Below are 23,585 nucleotides of genomic sequence, written 5' to 3'. Positions count from 1 at the left end.
CAAATATAGCGCTTTAACTGTTTTATATTTGATGAAAACGCCAAAACAAAAATCAAAAGTTTGAAATCGACATACAAGGTCAAAACTTATGAACAAGACAAGAAAGACCAGAAAACTTTAGATATCTAAAAAAAAAAAAAATGAAATGATAATTTAACAATTAAAATGAGTTTTTGTTTACATGACATTTTGACAAAATATTATGGAACTATTTTACTTTGATTGAAGTTTTCAATTACCCTGAAATGCTCTTTTATTGTTTTGATGTGGACCTGCCTGATCATGGCTATTCTGCAAATTTTTATAGGCTGTTCTGGAACACATGACCTTTCAAATAATTTCATAAATAGAAATCTGGTGGGTTTATATCCGATGAATGTGGTGACCATTCTAGAATTAGTCAATCTGCAAAGTGACAACACAGCCATTCCAAGAAAGACAAGAAAACTTCAGATTCCCTAAAAAATGAAATAACAATTTATTCAATTAAAAATGAGGGTTCCAATTTACTTTGAGTTTTCAATTACCATGACATGATCTTCCATTGATCTGTTTAATTCTGGCTACCTTGAGTTCTGAAATTGTTTATAGGTTTTTCTGGTACACATGGCCTTTCAAATAATCCCACAACTAGAAATGGGTTTATATCCGATGAATGTGGTGACCATTCTAGAATTAGGCAATCTGCAAAGCAACAACCCAACCATTCTATAATGACATCAGTTGTATAAAGAATTGATGTCTTGTTGAAACAATTGCTTCTCTAGTTTCATACCATTGTGGTGGGATGATCATCATCATTATATCGTATGAATCCAAAGATTCTATTGTTGGTATTGGTTTCTCCGATATTTTTCTAATCAGAATTCTTTCTAGAAAGACATTATGGGGATTATGGAAGGGACCATGTGAAGGTTGCTATCATCCTAAGTGAAAATAATGTTTTGTGGAAAAACTGGATTCGAACTTGGAACACCCAGGTTATCAATCTGTGTCGTTAACTTGACCACCGTCACCTCTCATGGTGTAATGGTGATTGTGACTATATGGACTCTATATGTGGGGAAACTTCAATTCTCCAAAAAGGGACGCTTTGGGTTGAGATGAAAATTAAAATTGCCTCGGTCTAGAAGGATTTCTTCTTCATTGACCAAAGACAGAAAAAATGAAGTGCAGTATCAGAACAGACACTACACTTTGCTCCCAAAATGAGTGTTTATTTAGTATTTCTAAAGTCCTAATCCGACATCAACAATCCTTGAGAGAAACGAGATGCAGTGAATTTCTGATTGATGAAATGGAAAAATAGTTTCAGAATATTTTATCAAAATGTAATGTAAACAAACATCCTGTTGCACAACTCCCCACTTTGGATGAGCCTTATAAATCTAGTCTCTATCCCATATTAGCCTCTTATGTCTCAGCCTAGTAGATATGATAGGAAATGTAATGAGTTCTTTGATATATTTTTTGGAGTCGATCATAGGGAAAAGAACTCATACTCTGAAAATACATGCACTTATTAAAATATCGGCTTCGTCATTTATGTATAGTTGCATGCGGTGTTATTATTCTTCTAACCCGAGCAACGTCGACTAACCTTGCTAGTTGTTTATAGTTTGATTTTAAAATTTACGTTAATGTTTTTTAACTCCTGTTTTTTAAGAATTTTGTTATCATTTATTGTGTTTTATAATGTTACCATTTTTAGTGTTTTATAATGTTACCATTTTTAGTGTTATCCCTATCGTTATCTCTACTATTATATAAAAGGAACTGTCTTTGTTTGTGAGTTCGTTCCCTATGGACTCCAAAACGGCTGGGACGATTTTTTATGAAATTTCACACAAAGATACTTTATGTGTATGTCAGTGTTCTTAGATAGGTTTTGTATCGGGATGTCGTCAATAAGTATCGATAATCGATTGTCAAAATAATCCGACGAAAGAATGAACAGGCAATTTTGTCAAAAGTTAGCATCTTATACAGCCTAACATCACAAATGAATACGAGAAGTTTTATTACCACAAGCCGAAAGGCCAAAATATAAAATTAACAGTAGGTTCTCTGATTTGACAGGAGTGCATTCGAAATTAATGTTTCTGTTTAAAGCACAATTGCACCCTGACACTTGACAACCAGTAAGATCAGACATTTGACTTTTGCATTCTATAATTCCAAACATATAAAATAATTTTATAAAATCAACGGTAGGTTTTCTACAGTGCAATGTAGACTACAATGTATTATGAATGTAGTCAAGCATTTTGATTGGTCCCCAATTAGAGCAGGCAATCAATCGATTTGATTAAAAAATGGGATATTTCATCAATTTCGATAACAATAAAAATATAGGAGTGTGAAACATACGTTGATTATCATTTAATCCCGGACAATGTCGGGTCACCCTGCTTAAAATAAATAAAAAATAAACAATGTCAATATATATATATATATATATATATATATATATATATATATATATATATATATGCATAATTATTTACTACAAATACCTACAGACACTAGTGTTTCATCAGTGCAGGGAGTCACGATTAACACCGTCAATAGATTTGAACCCGGCAGCAGAAGCTATCCCTGACCTAATCCATTCGGCAACCGTTAACCACAATATATATATATATATATATATATATATATATATATATATATATACAGTACTGTATGTGGATGACTGTAGATATATATATATATATATATATATATATATATATATATATATATATATATATATATATATATATATATATATTCTTGATCATCCACTGGCGATAATGCGCATATGCACAACTACACGTTTGTTGGAACGATATGCACGAATTATTTGTTTAACGTTTGTTTAACATAAAATGTTGCAAATATCTTTTTCCTTTTCCCTTTTAATGAAATCTGATATTAAACTCTTCTGGTTACATTTCTGAATTGATTATTCACATTATTTCTATTATTCGAACTACTGTTCTCATCTTTTTCACAACGATCGAGTCAATGTAACCTACGACCTTCTTCGGGTGTATATTGTCGAACTCAGGAATCTTTCTGCACGGTATTACTTAGGATTTCTATATAGTCATTGTTGATATTACTCATTAAAGATAATTAAATGATATATTATTATTTATTACTGTTGTAAGAAAAAAAAAACTATTTTGATATTATTTTATTACAGAGTTAATAAAACGGTGACTTACTAAATAATCCAATATGTATCTTACTGAACAATCCAAATAATATGTATTTTTCTGGTTACTACTAAGCTTTTCAAACACTTACATGCCACTCTTATGGATATGTCTTATAATTTTGTTAATATTTAAAATCATCTTTCTGTTTTTTTTTTTGTTTTATTAAAGTATGCTAGTGTTCTGATGGGTATTTCCAACACGTTTGCAACATTGCCAGGCATCATCAGCCCCAGCATCACAGGACATATCGTATCGAACCAGGTGAGTGTTACCATCATGGAAGGCATTTCAAATCTTGCTACATTAAAAACCGACTGCAAAGGAAAATCCATCCACTGATGGGATAGTTAATAAAATTCACAGTCTTTTCTGCAATCCAACCATATTTGTTACAAATAAACTTAAGCCTATGCCTGACTTGAGTTTTCCACAGAAACAGTTTCATCAAACAATCTTTTTATCTTAATTCAATAATATGCCTGGCTTGTCCATTAAGTTTCGACCATGAAAGTCTTTGTTTTATCTAATTTCAATGATATGCTTCAAATGTGTATATCTGCATTGTTGCAGGGATATAAGAGGTGTATAGTCGGGGGGGGGGGGGCTATATATTATGTATACATCTGTCTTGTATATATGTATGTGTCTAAATTTGTGCATAGTCTAGTGGTATAAAATATTCTTCTAATGAATACATGTCACAGTCATCTAAATGACGTGTGTTCGTATATGACCGTCTAGCGTTATGATCGTTTAATCTAGTTTTTCTATTTGTTGAATTTATGCAAGTATAACACTTACGACAGTGTTGTTTAACATTAACAGACACAGTTTTACACCGACAACAGAAAAGGGGCAAATAACTATTCTCTGTGGTCTTACATCACTCAATGGAGGAACATAACTGGTCCATCAAGGATGGACCAGTTATGTTTGATCCTTGATGGACCATGGTTTTGATTAGATGAATTCTTGAAAAAGTTGCAAATGAAGATTCATACAACTCAACGTCTTGGTGGTATTTACAGCACCATTGGAACGCTGCAACTCTGGTCGGAAACTATCGCCATTTCTGATCCCCTCTAGCCATCACGATCTGAAGACTGTCTCTTTCTCCCTCTGACTATCGACAGTCTGCTCAATCTAAATCAGACTAAAATGATATGTGTCTTTCAAGCTCCTTCCTAAAGTCTACATCATCTTAAGTACCTATATGTAAGACTATGTCAGACTGTAGAAGTCATCCCTATTTTTAAATTGTTTGTATTCTAACATTCTTTTCTATTAAAACATCTTAACATAAATAATTTTATCTTTAAGTATTTATTTTGCTATGATAACATTTTTTCTGACATGCTATTTTTACAAATATTATAACGATCAGATTAATCATCGACCAACACATCTTTCGGCCAATATCTAACATAAGAGCTAACCTGAGATGTGACGGTACTTAAGTGGTTAACGAGATGGACTGAAAACCTGGATGTACCAAGTGCATGTCCAGTTTGTTCCACAGAAACAGTTTCATCAAATCCACACTGGACACTGTGTCTAACCTCCCGAAGGAAAATAAAATAAGAGCTAGCCTTATCAGAAAGTGTTAAAACCAACTCATATATAAGTAGTATTCATTGAAAACCGTTGCACAAAGAAATAATTTATAACAATAAAAGGGATTATTTAATTATCTACCCCGTTCGGTATAGGTGGCAGAAGTTAGATAGTATCTAAGTGAAGAAAGGAAAGATAGAAAGTTCTTTGTATCCCAGAAAGTCTGTCTGCAATTATCTTCAGGTGAAGATAGTGTCCAGAGGCCAAAGCTAGAAGAGAGAGAAAGGGACAGATAGAGTCAATGTGTATTGTAAGCTGATTGGTCAGCTAATCGCTAAGCAGAGACATTTTTGTACGAAAGAAAATAGGTCTTTATTTATGACTGCTGCGAGGAAAATTGAATTCAACAGATTTAGGCTATGTATATGGGTTATCTGATGGGTTATCTCCCTTATGGTTTATCCGATGGGTTATCTCCCTTATGACGACTTCACAGAACCTCTTTAGTTCAGTAATAGTTTGGGGAATGTTTTGATAGGCATTATTTTTCGAGATAATACTACAAATAAAAATCTTGAAGGTTAAGGTTTAGTGGATGTGAACCTCATTCAAGATCACACATCCTATTGATCATACTGATTACCAACATGTCCCCACATGAATTTTATGACAAAAATATTTTATATATGAATTCAAGAAATGTTAAAACTTCGTAGCTTTTTGTTGCCTTTTGCTGCAATAGTGTTGGCATAATAAGAGGATAGTTTATTTACTTGCTTCTTACTGCAGCAAGATATAACACAAGATTGGAAGATGGGGAGAGTCAAGTCAGCGCCCCTAAAAAAGGAGCACTGTGATTTAGCAAAAATTGTCTAGACAGACCTGCCGGCATTCTCTGGTTAGAGCTCCTCAGGCAGCAAGCAATTAACTTACTCCACCCGAAAGCCAGGTGGTAAAGTCTGGAAGCGGGAACCCTTTAAGCACTACCCAGACGACATATCTCAGTCCGACAGTCTGTCAGGCTGATTGTCATGAATAGATTCTTGACTTGTACATCTACTTAGGTTTCCAAGTACCCAAAGCAGCAAGGAGACCCTAACCCTAATCAAATGACAAGCATGTGGAGAGGGTAGATATTTACTTACCGCTCACCTCAGCAATATGTGACATAAGGTTGGAAGATGACGAATTTTGGAAAAGATGCAAATGAAGATTCATACAACTCAAGTGGTGTTGCCACTATTGGAAAGCTGTAACGCTGGTCCTAAACTATCACCATCTCTGATCCCCCTCTATTTAGAGCCATCACGATCTGAAGACCGTCTCTTGCTCTTGACTAAAATGATACGTATCTTTCAAGCTCTTTCCTAAAGTTTACATCATCTTAAGTGACCTATATCTAAGACTAAGTCAGACTGTAGAGGTTGGCCGTAATTTTTAATTATTGTTTCGCTCTTAGAAAAATAAATAAATATTTTACTTGTTTGAAATATTTGTTTATTTTCCTAATATTGCGCTGTGATTTGGCTTTCAAGCGCACTTGATTCAAATTAAATCAACGTTTCTATATGGAACTCACACCTTTGACGATATATATATATTATAATTTAACAATAATTATTCTTTATACATACAGACTTACGCGATCATCAGCGTAGGGGGTGGTAATTGCTGACAGTCACGAGATTCAAAGCCAGCCACCTTTTTCTCCATTTGCTAAGCCTTTACCTTTGCCATCAAACAATTGCCACCAAACAATTGGCTTTTTTTTTTCTTTTTTTTTTTACATAGGCATCATCACATTATCAAGGCCAAGAGGCCACTCAAGGATAAGGGTTAAAGAGTGTACAGTAGAAATTGGACAATATAGTAATCATTAGTAATGAAAATTTGGTAAATTTGATAACTTATATGGAACGGCTGATCAAGAACTTATTTACGTTAGACTTGAAGACAACCATATTGTAGTCAGCCGGAAAGCAGGACAATGGAAGACAATTCCACAGGCGTGCAGTTCTAAGAAAGAAGCTTTGTTCATGGAATCTACGTTTAGGTTTAGGCACAGATAAAAAGTGGGGGGAATTATTGATAGTGTTTACAGCTAGACGAGTGTTTCTTGTGAAAGTTTGGCGAGGGGGGACCATAGATTGAAGCTCAGTCGAACATTTTCCATGAAAATAACGATACATCAGAGACAAACTCGCAACATCTCTTCTGTGAGATAGAGGTTGCAAGGAAGAGAAAAGGACATCTCCTACGAGGCTTCAAAGTCTATTTTGAACTCTATCAAGGCAGGCCAAGTCCTTTCTAGCAGCTCCTGCGCAGATGTGGCAACAGTATTCCATTCTTGGACGTACCTGGCTCTTATATAGATAGAGAATAGCATCAGCAGTGAGATATCTACCGGATCGATAGAAAGATCCCACCATTTTTCCAGCAGCCCTGGCAAAAGATTTGATGTACGTGTTCCATTTAAGATCAGGAGTAATGGTCAAGCCAAGAAGCTTGTCAACACTTGAGGCCTCCTGAAGACGAGAGCCATTCATTTCAATTGATGCCAGATGTGGATCAGAATGTTGATGATGTAAAGAGAGAAGCTTGGTTTTAGATGCATTAAAAGTAACCAGCCACTCCTTACCCCATTGTACTACGTGATCAAGATCTGAGGAGAGAGAATTGGAGAGAACTTGGTCGTTTACTGTCTTAGATGTGCTACCATAAATGGTAGTGTCGTCAGCATAGATGTCTACAAATGATGTAAGGATGTGATTTGGAAGATCATTAATGTAGATCAGGAAAAGAGTTGGGCCCAAAATGGACCCCTGAAGGACACCGGCATTAATACTGTGAGCTTCTGATTTTTGCTCCTCAACTACTACTCTTATGAACCTATCAGAAAGAAATGATTTAATAATTGAGAAGACATTTCCAGCAATACCATAGCTAGAGATCTTATGAAGTAAACCTTTATGCCATACCCTATCAAAGGCCTTAGATATGTCAAGAGCAATTGCCCTAGAAAGGTTGCCTCCGTCGAGAGATTTGCTAATCCTATGAGATATAACTGTAAGCACATCTGCTGTAGATCTAGCAGAACGGAAACCATATTGAGTGTCACTAAAAAGGTTATTTTTGTTGAGATGGTTGATTACTTCTGTATTTAACACAGATTCCAGCAACTTACTCATGACGCACAGGAGACTTATTGAGAGGGGGATGAGCGATCACCTGAATTCTTAAATACAGGGCATACTGATGAAATTTTCCAGGGAGATGGGAAACTATTCTCCTTAAGACAACGTTTAAACAGTTTTGTAAGTATGGGCGCTAGTTCAGGTTGAAGTTTTTTTAGTACTATAATTGGAATACCGTCAGGGCCAGTTGCTTTACTGGAATCAAGGTTTTTGATTAGCTTGGCAACATCACGTACAGATATACGTATATCACATAGCGTGTTTTCTGATACAGGAGGAAATATTGGGGGTTGGTGGCCTTGATCACAAAGGGTAGAATTAGCTGCAAAGTTCTTGACAAAGAGTTTGGCTTTGTCTGATGCTGACGCCTTGAGAATGAAGGAAATTAAGAATTATTAAACGCCAAATTTGGGCGAATATATTAGACAATCTAGAGTGTGCAAACGAGCGGATGTCGTGAACATTGCATATTTTATTTTTCATCATTGCAGTTTGCAATATATATATATATATATATATATATATATATATATATATATATATATACACACACACACACACACACACACAATTTACAATATATATGTTCAAACAAAAAATATTAAAAATAAATTTTTCTTTATTCTATGGAGTTTCAATAGTTAAGCTTTTCTCTTCAGAGGAAATATCTGTAGGTAAACATGGCGAATCCAAGCATCATTTTGCGTAGCTTCATTTTACGCTTTTTTTTTCAAATAAACTTTGTTTTATTTTGATTATTCGAACTAATTAATTGATCGATCAATTTTACTTGCAAAAAAATAGCAAAGTGTAGCAAGCCATGTAAAAAGGCAGGATATATTTCATATATATACTGTCTGAATGTTTATATATATATATATATATATATATATATATATATATATATATATATATATATATATATATATATATACTCGGGGTTTTTTATTCAAAAGTAATGGACTAATGAATTCAACGAGGTTGTTAGATAGTGCTCAATAAAAGAGCTGATAATACTTGTTTATTGTTATATAAACATGGTCACATTCTGCTGCTACAAATAGCCACTTGTTTCAATCAAACAACAGATATCATCAGGCAGCGACTTGACTATTCAAAAGTTCAATGAACTTTTGAATAGTCAAGTCGCTGCCTGATGATATCTGTTGTTTGATTGAAACAAGTGGCTATTTGTAGCAGCAGAATGTGACCATGTTTATATAACAATAAACAAGTATATATATATATATATATATATATATATATATATATATATATATATATATATATATATATTATAGGTAGGAAGTCATTATCGAGGCAAGTTTGGCTAAATACGACAGAGTTCTTTGTTATTGATTTTTCTGCTAATTTTCTCGATTTGACAAGCTTTTCTTTTGGTTTCAGGTGATAAATTGTGTAATATGTAACCGAAGGATCTTGTGTCCACCATTTTCCCCCCAAACGCTTTCAATCCGTTACCGCCATCCGACGTAATTTTGTTGTTAAAGAGGCATTACTATTTTGAATTATCCAAATCACTTTGTTGGCAAAAAATAGCAAACATGCAGCAAACCATGTAAAATGACAGAAAATGATGCATACCGTCTGAATGTTTATTCAAGGCATTTTTAAACGTGAATATGGTAGTCACCGTTATAACCTCCTCTGGCAGGCTGTTCCGGGGAGCAGAAACACAAAGAATGCTGCCTTTCTCTTGGTGAGACAAAAACATCAATGGTACATCTTCTGCAGATAACCATAGAGAATCTAACTCGACATTAAAGTGAAAAGCTCCTTTAAGGGTAAATTTAAATTCCGTTTGATGTGTCAAAATCAGGTCTCCTCACCTCTTTCGCGCTGTTCAAGACAGGGCAAATTTAATTTAGTATATTACTAGATTTTTTAGCCCGTTAAAAACGAGCAAAAGTTATAGGCTCTTGACATCTGCGAAATTGATGGTTGAATATGCTTAAATTAGTGCTCATTTTTTAATCAAATATTAATCACTAACTGTGCATGAAAGGGTACCATAATACTTAGTTCATTGCACCTTATCATAACAAAGGTCTATACAAAATTTCAACCAGAAAAGGTGGAACGGACAGACAGATGGATAGATAGACGAGATTAAGAGACATACAGGCAACGAAATTTCGGAAATCATAATATTGAATTTCACATGAAAACAATGGTATCTACGTATTCCCCGTAATTTTTAAGATGATTATATTCAAAAACTAGGAAAATCGATAAGGTAGAAAATATTTTATTAAAGAAAATAGAATTTGAAGAACACGATAATATAGGCTTATGTAAGACACAGGAGAGTCACAAGGCATACAATTCAACAGTTGCAAAAAGCATGTATGTATGCTATTTTTACGATATTTAATTTTTAGGCGAACAGTTACTTTTGTATTAAACAATCATGAAAAAATCTTAAATGAAGACCACCCTATGTTATGTTTGTTTTGTTATTTGGTTTTATCAACATTTTTGTCACATTAAAAATTTAGAGTTACTTCCCTTGTTCATGGTTTCGTTTCGCTTCATTTTATTAAGACATTTATACGACAGATGTGTATGTGCAAAATGGCGGCAATTTTTTACCTGCTAACACGATTAAAGTTCTTTTTTTTAATAATTCAGTAATATTCAGGTAATTTCCACTGCATAATTTGGAAGCTGCCATTGTAACTTATTAGAATTCACAAAAAAAATTAGTTGAAACCATTGTTTTTTTTTGTTTTTTTATCTGAAAACTCCATTTATCGACTACAAAATCTCGTCCCAATTCTGTAGAAGTGAAAAATACAATACAGATAATAATTATTATAGAATAATTACAAAAATGGTGACATGCATGAAATATAATAAAAATTTATTTTACTTATTAATATCGCGCTTCTTAAAATGTGATTTTTTTCATCTTTTTTTTTTTTTTTTTTTTTTCATCATGATGCGTTGCTGTTGCTGTTTTCGCTGCTCATTTCAACATCCCCTACAGCTGGCCTCTGAGTGGCATATCATCTTCTATATATCAGCCATCATCTATTTGTTAGGTGGAATGATCTACGCTCTTTGTGCCTCCGGTGAACGCCAGAAGTGGGCGGAGATGCCGATGGGTTATCTTCCTTACGACGACTTCACAGAACCCAACCAACACTGAGAGAGAAAAACAAAGACCAGACAGGAAAAAAAAAAAGACATCTTTTTCTGTTACATTTCAGTTTGATTTCGTGTTTAATTCGTTTTTTTTTGTTTTGTTTTTTTTTTTTGAAAAGCGAAATTATAGTGTAAAATTAATATACCAAATTGCATAATATTTTATTATTTCATTCTTAAATGCTTTATTTTTAATGTAAGAATTTTATTATGTTAAGTCAATGAAGATAGAAGTCATTTTACTTAGTTTACAAGGAACCTGCTCATCTGCATTATATATTTATACGACAGGAGTGTGTGTGCAAATATTGCTGTTTTTTCTTTGGTTTAAGGGGAAAATGAAGCGTAATACTTCATCTTTGTCGTCAATAATTCAACCCAAAACTTATTAAATTTAATTTACTTTACGATAGTAAAGATATGTCAGCCATTGTTTTATGCATTAATTTATATATATATATATATATATATATATATATATATATATATATATATATATATATATATATATATATATATATATATATGTTTTTTTTATTTATTGCCGTTTTATCTGCTTAGTTACACATAAAATGGTAATAAAATAAAATAAAAGTATATTTGCTCTGAGTATTGAGTACTTTCTTCCGGTTTTTACTAATTACCATTATTGCTATATATATATATATATATATATATATATATATATATATATATATATATATATATATATATATTAAGAAGATCGTCCTCTTACGACCACAGAAGTACTTTCAAAAACAAAAATGACCGAATAAAAACACCACCAGAAGCCTCTACCGAAAGCTCAAAGAAAGTGAACGCTCACAGATGATCGAGTGGAGATAATAAGACAAGCCAGTGCATGTAGAAACTTAGAGGAGCCGTGTAGACTATGTTTGAATGAGAAATTAGCTATCTTTAGTTTAAAAAACCTTCAAATTTATTAAACCATAAAAATGGAATAACAAACTTATACGTACACAAAAAAATTTTACATTTTGAAAACACATTAAAAAAACTTATTTAAATGTAATAATAAAATAAAAATATAACTAATAATAACAGCAATAACTATACTGATAATTATAATAATAAATTAATAAGCAAAAATATAAGCAGACATATCTGAACGCATCCACGTTAAAACTAGGTCACCATCTAACACTTCTAAGAAAAGATGGCACTATACCCTCCAAAAACGAACAAAGAAAGGGGTGAATACTAAGTGAACCTGTACCTGATAAATGCGGATTATTTTTTTCTGATTTCCTGCGGTGTGTGTGTATATATATATATATATATATATATATATATATATATATATATATATATATATATATATATATATATATATATATATATATATATATATATATATATATATATATATATATATATATATATGCTTTCTATTTTTTATTCTGCTTTGATGATTCAGTAAGCTTATCTATTTATTCTATTTTCGTGGGCAACGCCGGGATTTAGAAATGATAAATATAACCGCATATAAACAGCCCAAAATTGATTAGTAAAAAAAATTTGAGAAAAAGAATTTTCAGTCGGTTTAAACAAGCGATATTCGTGAGCTGCTGGCTTGTGACTGGGAGCCAGGTGCATAACAATAGAAGATACAAGTTCTTAACTTTGCCTGCTGGCAAAGTGTGTTTGTGAGAGGGGGGTCGAACAGAAACTTCCCTTGGTGTTGACGGTGGAGAACGTTTCTGTGAGCCACTTTGTTGTCTGATGTAAATAGTTCAGCAGAGAGTTTTCCTACACCCCGAATTTTTATTAACTGAGAGGTCACGAAACTACACTAGTTCAATATCCATCTGCCGAAGGGAAATAGTTCATTATGGTACTTCACAGGTCCGCAATGGCTGACATTTCTTTAATAATTTATTTATTAATATAATAATTTGATTTTGTTACATTGTCAATGTTTATTTAATTATTATATTTTTTTCCAAAAAAAGTTTAATTATGGTGTATAAATAATTATAGAAAAATAAATTATTTGTAAATGTTACGCGGTCTATTAAGCATATTAGTTACAGTATTTGCCAATGGGCTGGGAAACCAGGATTTAATTCTTGGTCGAGTCAGACTTTAAAAAATGGTACTTGATGGCCCACTTTGCGAAACACTCAGTATTCTACGAGGAGGATCAAGAGCGAGTGGTGTAATACTGGGAATGGAGTAGAAGCCTCCTCTACACCTCGGTATAGCAGCTAATAAAAAAGTAGCCTTTGGGTAGACCTGGACTATAGCCGACCAAGGGTTTACTTATAAATGTTTAACTAAATCTGAAAGTTTAAAACTAATAAGAATTTAAAAAAAATTTTTCAATTCGTTGATAATTTTTTTCTTACTTTTTAATTTTTTTAAATTTTTATTTAAAAAAAAATGTTGTTTTTTTTTGTTATTATTGCTCATTTTATTTTTTGTTATTGAAACGAAAACATGTCTTTAATGTCTAATTGCTGATAACGAATGGAATGTTTATGCGCAAAATGGGTTTCTTAAAAAGAAAACAGAACATGGTGGGCTCTGTTGATTGGATGGTATCAGAAGAATTTTAACTTCTTTTATTCCGTTATTCTGTTTTCTTTGAATAAAGTCAAATTAGCAGATGAATAGCCCACAACTAAAGAATAAAAAAAAATCCAAAAATAAATTATTTTTTTGAAAACGTATGGAATAAATCACTTTAATAAAGATTCATTATTATTATTATTATTATTATTATTATTATTATTATTATTATTATTATTATTATTATTATTATTATTATACATTATTTAATAGTCTTTATTTTACCTCATTTATCAGTTATTATTATAAATTATAAATAATTTTTATGATTATACTTTATTTATTAATTATTTTTATACATTATTTATTAGTTATTATTATTTATAAATTATTACACATTACTTATTAGTTATTATTATTAAATTAATTAAATTAAGTAAATTTTATACATTATTTATTAGTTATTATTATTTATAAATTATTATCATACTTTATTAATTATTATTATACATTATTTATTAGTTATTTATATAAATTATTTATTAAGTATTATCATACCTAATTCATTAATTTATATTAGTATTTAGTAATTATTAAAATGACTTATTTGTTTATTATTATACCTAATTTATTAATTATGTTTATACTTTATTTATTATTATCATAATAAATTATTTATTAGTTTTTATGGTACATTATTTAATTATTATTATTAAAATTATTTATTTGTTAATATCATACATTATCATTAGTTATTATTATACCTTATTTATTAATTATTAATCTACTTTGTTTATTAGTTATTATCATAATTTTTTATTTAATTATTGGAATTCTTTTGAGATGAGTAATTTGTATATTCTTATTTTTTTTATTCGTCTTTATAGTTGTTGTTTAACGACGTTTCGATTAACTATTCCTCTGGCCTTCATCAGGTTGTTAACCACGACGGGATAGGAATGCTGAATCTTCAACTGTATCTTCAGTAATTACTGCCTTCCATAGTTGTTGTTGTTTCACCAAAGCCGGCTACAGGATTAGTTGGCCAAAAAACGTGGTGAGACGGCAACAACTATGGAAGGCAGTAATTACTGAAGATATAGTTGAAGATTAAGCATTCCTATCCCGTCGCGTTAAACAACTTGACAAAGGTCAGAGGAATAGTTGGTCGAAACGTTCGGGAAACAACAACTAAAAAGATGAAGATAATAGTTTGCAAATAATAAATAAATAAAATATAAATTATTTATTAGTTATTTTTATACTATGAAAAATATTGCATTAATTTGATCAAAACCTAAATTCCGTAGAAATATAAATAAAAAATTGGAACGATCGAGAAAAAATATAGAAAAGAGAAACGGATCAAACGCATATTAATTCGGTTCATAATTAAGAGAAACTTAACCAAAGTCGCTAGAAATTATATTTTTTGGTGACTCTTGCAAAATGTATGTATATAAGAAGAAAGGAAGAAATAGAAAGAGATATGCAATATATATATATATATATATATATATATATATATATATATATATATATATATATATATATATATATATATGCAATATATATATATATATGCAATATATATATATATATGCAATATATATATATATATGCAATATATATATATATGTATGCAATATATATATATATATATATATATGCAATATATATATATATATGCAATATATATATATATATATGCAATATATATATATATATATGCAATATATATATATATATATATATATATATGCAATATATATATATATATATGCAATATATATATATATATATGCAATATATATATATATATGCAATATATATATATATATATGCAATATATATATATATATATATATGCAATATATATATATATATATGCAATATATATATATATATATATATGCAATATATATATATATATATGCAATATATATATATATATATATATGCAATATATATATATATATATATGCAATATATATATATGCAATATATATATATATATATGCAATATATATATATATGCAATATATATATATATATATGCAATATATATATATATATATATATATGCAATATCTATATATATATATATAGATATGCAATATCTATATATATATATATATATATATATATATATATAGATATGCAATATCTATATATATATATATATATATATATAGAGAGAGAGAGAGAGAGAGAGAGATATGCAATATATATATGTTTCCTCTAACAATTGTCTCCCCGCATTTTACTTAACCATCTCCTTATTCCTCCACTCCTTTATGACTACCACCGTCTTTTCTTTTCTTTTCTTTTTTTTTCCTCTTTAAATGAATACAAGTTTTGTCAGCTTAAATGCTATTTAGGTCTGTCTTTGAAAATTCGACAAGTCAACTTGAGTTCAGATTTTAAAAACGAAAGTTAAATACACACAAACATTAACAATCAACAAATGCAGCAGATAGACAATCATGCAGTTCGTTGAATTTACATATCACTTTTCAGTCTAAAAATATACATATCATCGTTTTGTAAAGGATAAAAGCATTATTATTATTGTCTTCCTTGTCATGCAAACATTACCGTGTTTGAATATATGGTCAAGTGGCAGTTTTAGTCATTCCGAACTGCTTTAAAGCTTCACCGCTCACTCATGTTTCGACCAAATTTCAAACAATTATTACAGTTTATAGATCACCTTCTCAACTATATTGTGTACGATATGAAAAGAAACTGGAATCTTAGGGAGATATCAATCATACCAGTTATCATAGGTGCCATAGGGCTTATGAAGAAGAACCTGAAGTCTTACTTAACTAATATTCCTGGTGAACCAAGTGCAAAAGAGATCCAGACAATTGCACTTAAGAGAACAGCGAGGATACTAAAAAGAGCTCTCGGTTGGTTTCAATAAAAAGCGGGCCAATTTTGGCAGCTGGTTTGGCTGCCCCATACCCAGCATTACAATCTTCAAAGAAAGAAAAATGAAAAAAAAAAAAAAATTTTTAATTCAATTTTCATTCAGTAAAACAAAAGTTATGATGAATTTACTGATGTTCAAAATCGTAAAAAAAAAAAAAAAAAAACTAGAGATAAGCGACGCTTTTTATGGCTGGTTTCCATAGCAACCACGTCGCTTCAGCGATTGCTATAACTACCAATTCACCGCTCTCGCGAAAAGAGAAGTAACAAGTGAAACAGACGGAATGAAAGAATGAAAGGGAGACAATTGGGGGGATTTATTGAAAGCAGCCGAGTGCCGTACATTGTTATTACATATGGGGGGGGTAATAAGGCTGAAATTAAACAAAGAACAAGTGAATTTACTGGAAGCCTGAAAAATCATGGATTACAATAGAAAAATGCGAGCATGAAAAGTAATATGATTAAGCTTAAACATGGAAAAGTAAAGGACATGTTGTTAAAACTGGAAAAGAAAAAGATAAGATATTCTGATAAAAACTATAATAAATTTATAACTTAAAATATTGCAGCATTAAGAATTTTTTTAAAATTCAATTTATAACATCATATAATAAATTCTTAACTTATTAAACAATTATTTAGGCTATAAAAAAGATAACATCAATAGCAGAAAAGTTCATTTCAGTGCAACCAATAAGAAATTCAAAAAGTAATGCTTTCTATTTTTTTTATTCTACCCGAATTATTTAGTAAGCTTACTCTATTTATTCTACTTTCCTGAGCAACGCCGGGATTTAGAAACGCAATACAACAACAACAACAACAACAACAACAACCTTAATCTCTAAATGTCTAGTAAATAATCATATTTCTTTCTTTTAAATTAATATTGCTGCAAGTTTAATTGGTTACTTAGTTAATATAAACATTTAGACCAGATTGCACACTAACATGAGCATTCTCGTGACGGTTTTCTGAGCCTTATTACTTCCAAATGGCAAATTAAAAGTGGGTGATTTTTTTTTTTTTTTTTTTTTTTGTGATATCAACATTAGAAGATTGCCGTACAGACAACGGGCTCCCTCTATCCTCCACCTTTCCTAAATGTATTGCCTTGATCATAGCTAAGGAACTCCATCTACCCCTATATGGTAACCTTCCAGAATATCAGAGGGAGGCTAAAATGAAGTGCTGCACCTTGCCCAAGGGTGACCTGGAACTGTGCAAGGCAGGGGCGTTCATCTCCCTCAGATATTATACATACCCATACAGCATATGAGAATACATATAGCACCTAGTATTCGTAAACAGACTCAATGTTGTAATTGGTAAACAGACTTTAGTGATGTAATGAGAACTGTCAACGTTTTTATACTATAAATAAGTTTAATCTTGAATAATAATGAAATTTTATCATTTATTTACATATCAATGGTAGTATGCTAAGCGCCATCAACACAAGCCTAGGAAGAGATTCAGGGACTCTACAAAAAATAATTTGAAAGTCTTACAAATCGACATCGACACATGGGAAGAACTTACTCTGTAAAGGCCAAAGTGGCGAAAGATTGTACGTGAAAGCTGTAATGCTCTAGAGAAAAGAAAGCAGCCCCACAACAATCTGTAGTGAGAGCTTCACAAAGGTTTAATTGACGGTCTTAACCATGACACACAGAGCTGGAAATGTGACACTTGTGAACTAGTGCTTTTGTCAAAAGCTGGCTTCGTCAACCACCTTAAGTCGCATAAAACTCCTGTTCAGGTCAACTTTGCATCTATTAGTCTGAACCAAACGATCTGTTTAACATGCAGCAAAGTTTGCAAGTTTACTGCTGGTCTGAGAAGGCATGTGATTGTTCATAGGAATACCCTTCAACCTCCAGAGGAAATTGCTCAATTTGTATGTCACATCCGCTTCAAGATGTGCAAATCTGCGGCGGGAGTGCAGAATCATCTGAGATGGCATGGACGACGAGATTGGGAGAACTCAATGTGACGGCGATCGTTTGGAAAGATGCAGCAATAATCATGCTAATATACTTATTAGTGTTTTAAAAATTATGCTATAATATCGTCTTCTTTATGAGCAATTATTTAATATAACATCAACAACAGAAAAGTGTATTTTGGTGCAACTAAAATGTAAAACGCAATACAACAACCACAAACTAAGCCTATAAATAATTAGTAAATTTTAAGCGCTTTTTTTTTTATTTTAATCATATTTCTCTGTTTAAATTAATAGCAATTAATAGCAAGAGTGTGTGATTTTAACTGGTTATTATTTAGTTGTAAATAACAAAGAAATTTACTAAATTTATTTTTTACATATTATCATTTATCATAATGATATGATAAACGGATCTAACGCATATCAATAGATTATTAATTACATATCATCTAACGCATATCAATAGATTATTAATTACATATCATCTAACGCATATCAATAGATTATTAATTACATATCATCTAACGCATATCAATAGATTATTAATTACATATCATCTAACGCATATCAATAGATTATTAATTACATATCATCTAACGCATATCAATAGATTATTAATTACATATCATCTAACGCATATCAATAGATTATTAATTACATATCATCTAACGCATATCAATAGATTATTAATTACTTATTATCTAACGCATATCAATAGATTATTAATTACATATCATCTAACGCATATCAATAGATTATTAATTACATATCATCTAACGCATATCAATAGATTATTAATTACATATCATCTAACGCATATCAATAGATTATTAATTACTTATTATCTAACGCATATCAATAGATTATTAATTACATATTATCTAACGCATATCAATAGATTATTAATTACATATCATCTAACGCATATCAATAGATTATTAATTACATATCATCTAACGCATATCAATAGATTATTAATTACTTATTATCTAACGCATATCAATAGATTATTAATTACATATCATCTAACGCATATCAATAGATTATTAATTACATATCATCTAACGCATATCAATAGATTATTAATTACATATCATCTAACGCATATCAATAGATTATTAATTACTTATTATCTAACGCATATCAATAGATTATTAATTACATATTATCTAACGCATATCAATAGATTATTAATTACATATCATCTAACGCATATCAATAGATTATTAATTACATATCATCTAACGCATATCAATAGATTATTAATTACATATAATCTAACGCATATCAATAGATTATTAATTACATATAATCTAACGCATATCAATAGATTAATTATTACATATCATCTAACGCATATCAATAGATTATTAATTACATATAATCTAACGCATATCAATAGATTAATTATTACATATCATCTAACTCATATCAATAGATTAATTATTACATATCATCTAACGCATATCAATAGATTATTAATTACATATAATCTAACGCATATCAATAGATTATTAATTATATATCATCTAACGCATATCAATAGATTATTAATTACATATCATCTAACGCATATCAATAGATTAATTATTACATATCATCTAACGCATATCAATAGATTATTAATTATATATCATCTAACGCATATCAATAGATTATTAATTACATATCATCTAACGCATATTAATAGATTATTAATTACATATCATCTAACGCATATCAATAGATTATTAATTACATATTATCTAACGCATATCAATCGATTATTAATTACATATCATCTAACGCATATCTATAGATTATTAATTACATATCATCTAACGCATATCAATAGATTAATTATTACATATCATCTAACTCATATCAATAGATTATTAATTACATATCATCTAACGCATATCAATAGATTATTAATTACATATTATCTAACGCATATCAATAGATTAATTATTACATATCATCTAACGCATATCAATAGATTATTAATTACATATAATCTAACGCATATCAATAGATTATTAATTACATCTCATCTAACGCATATCTATAGATTATTAATTACATATCATCTAACGCATATCAATAGATTAATTATTACATATCATCTAACGCATATCTATAGATTATTAATTACATATCATCTAACGCATATCAATAGATTAATTATTACATATCATCTAACTCATATCAATAGATTATTAATTACATATCATCTAACGCATATCAATAGATTATTAATTACATATTATCTAACGCATATCTATAGATTATTAATTACATATCATCTAACGCATATCAATAGATTAATTATTACATATCATCTAACTCATATCAATAGATTATTAATTACATGTCATCTAACGCATATCTATAGATTATTAATTACATATTATCTAACGCATATCAATAGATTAATTATTACATATCATCTAACTCATATCAATAAATTATTAATTACATATCATCTAACGCATATCAATAGATTATTAATTACATATTATCTAACGCATATCAATAGATTATTAATTACATATCATCTAACGCATATCAATAGATTAATTATTACATATCATCTAACGCATATCAATAGATTAATTATTACATATCATCTAACTCATATCAATAGATTATTAATTACATATCATCTAACGCATATCAATAGATTATTAATTACATATCATCTAACGCATATCAATAGATTATTAATTACATATCATCTAACGCATATCAATAGATTATTAATTACATATTATCTAACGCATATCAATAGATTAATAATTACATATCATCTAACGCATATCAATAGATTATTAATTACATATCATCTAACGCATATCAATAGATTAATTATTACATATCATCTAACTCATATCAATAGATTAATTATTACATATCATCTAACGCATATCTATAAATTATTAATTACATATCATCTAACGCATATCAATAGATTAATTATTACATATCATCTAACTCATATCAATAGATTATTAATTACATATCATCTAACGCATATCAATAGATTATTAATTACATATTATCTAACGCATATCAATAGATTAATTATTACATATCATCTAACGCATATCAATAGATTATTAATTACATATAATCTAACGCATATCAATAGATTATTAATTACATATCATCTAACGCATATCTATAGATTATTAATTACATATCATCTAACGCATATCAATAGATTAATTATTACATATCATCTAACGCATATCAATAGATTATTAATTACATATCATCTAACGCATATCAATAGATTAATTATTACATATCATCTAACGCATATCTATAGATTATTAATTACATATCATCTAACGCATATCAATAGATTAATTATTACATATCATCTAACGCATATCAATAGATTATTAATTACATATCATCTAACGCATATCAATAGATTATTAATTATATATCATCTAACGCATATCAATAGATTATTAATTACATATTATCTAACGCATATCAATAGATTAATTATTACATATCATCTAACTCATATCAATAAATTATTAATTACATATCATCTAACGCATATCAATAGATTATTAATTACATATTATCTAACGCATATCTATAGATTATTAATTACATATCATCTAACGCATATCAATAGATTATTAATTACATATTATCTAACGCATATCAATAGATTATTAATTACATATCATCTAACGCATATCAATAGATTATTAATTACATATTATCTAACGCATATCAATAGATTATTAATTACATATCATCTAACGCATATCAATAGATTAATTATTACATATCATCTAACGCATATCAATAGATTAATTATTACATATCATCTAACTCATATCAATAGATTATTAATTACATATCATCTAACGCATATCTATAGATTATTAATTACATATCATCTAACGCATATCAATAGATTAATTATTACATATCATCTAACTCATATCAATAGATTATTAATTACAGATCATCTAACTCATATCAATAGATTATTAATTACATATCATCTAACTCATATCAATAGATTATTAATTACATATCATCTAACGCATATTAATAGATTATTAATTACATATCATCTAACGCATATCAATAGATTAATTATTACATATCATCTAACTCATATCAATAGATTATTAATTACATATCATCCAACGCATATCTATAGATTATTAATTACATATCATCTAACGCATATCAATAGATTAATTATTACATATCATCTAACTAATATCAATAGATTATTAATTACATATCATCTAACGCATATCTATAGATTATTAATTACATATCATCTAACTCATATCAATAGATTATTAATTACATATCATCTAACTCATATCAATTGATTAATTATTACATATCATCTAACTCATATCAATAGATTATTAATTACATATCATCTAACGCATATCAATAGATTATTAATTACATATCATCTAACGCATATCAATAGATTAATTATTACATATCATCTAACTCATATCAATAGATTATTAATTACATATCATCTAACTCATATCAATAGATTATTAATTACATATCATCTAACGCATATCAATAGATTATTAATTACATATCATCTAACGCATATCAATAGATTATTAATTACATATCATCTAACTCATATCAATTGATTAATTATTACATATCATCTAACGCATATCAATAGATTATTAATTACATATCATCTAACGCATATCAATAGATTATTAATTACATATCATCTAACGCATATCAATAGATTATTAATTACATATCATCTAACGCATATTAATAGATTATTAATTACATATAATCTAACGCATATTAATAGATTATTAATTACATATCATCTAACTCATATCAATAGATTATTAATTACATATCATCTAACTCATATCAATTGATTAATTATTACATATCATCTAACGCATATCAATAGATTATTAATTACATATCATCTAACGCATATCAATAGATTATTAATTACATATAATCTAACGCATATTAATAGATTATTAATTACATATCATCTAACTCATATCAATAGAT

The 23,585-nt window shown here is 29.1% G+C and overlaps 1 protein-coding gene across 2 annotated transcripts in view; it reads left to right on the top strand.

Moving 5' to 3' along the window:
• The window catches only part of LOC145277907 (sialin-like), a 1,209,741-nt gene extending 1,198,237 nt beyond the window's left edge, over positions 1-11,504 (top strand). For both annotated transcript variants that reach the window (XM_080129960.1, XM_080129961.1), the window contains exons 13-14: positions 3,375-3,467; positions 10,965-11,504. In XM_080129960.1, the coding sequence (XP_079986086.1) occupies positions 3,375-3,467; positions 10,965-11,126 (255 nt within the window). In that variant the 3' untranslated portion in view covers positions 11,127-11,504. The remainder of the gene's footprint in view (positions 1-3,374; positions 3,468-10,964) is intronic.
• Positions 11,505-23,585: the final 12,081 nt, after the last annotated feature.

This window comes from Euprymna scolopes, chromosome 6 (assembly GCF_053919585.1).
Source record: "Euprymna scolopes isolate OS-2025 chromosome 6, ASM5391958v1, whole genome shotgun sequence".
In the NCBI taxonomy this organism is placed as follows: domain Eukaryota; kingdom Metazoa; phylum Mollusca; class Cephalopoda; order Sepiida; family Sepiolidae; genus Euprymna; species Euprymna scolopes.
The sequence above is the reverse complement of the archived record's forward strand: the minus strand, read 5'-3'. Positions and strand labels throughout refer to the sequence as shown.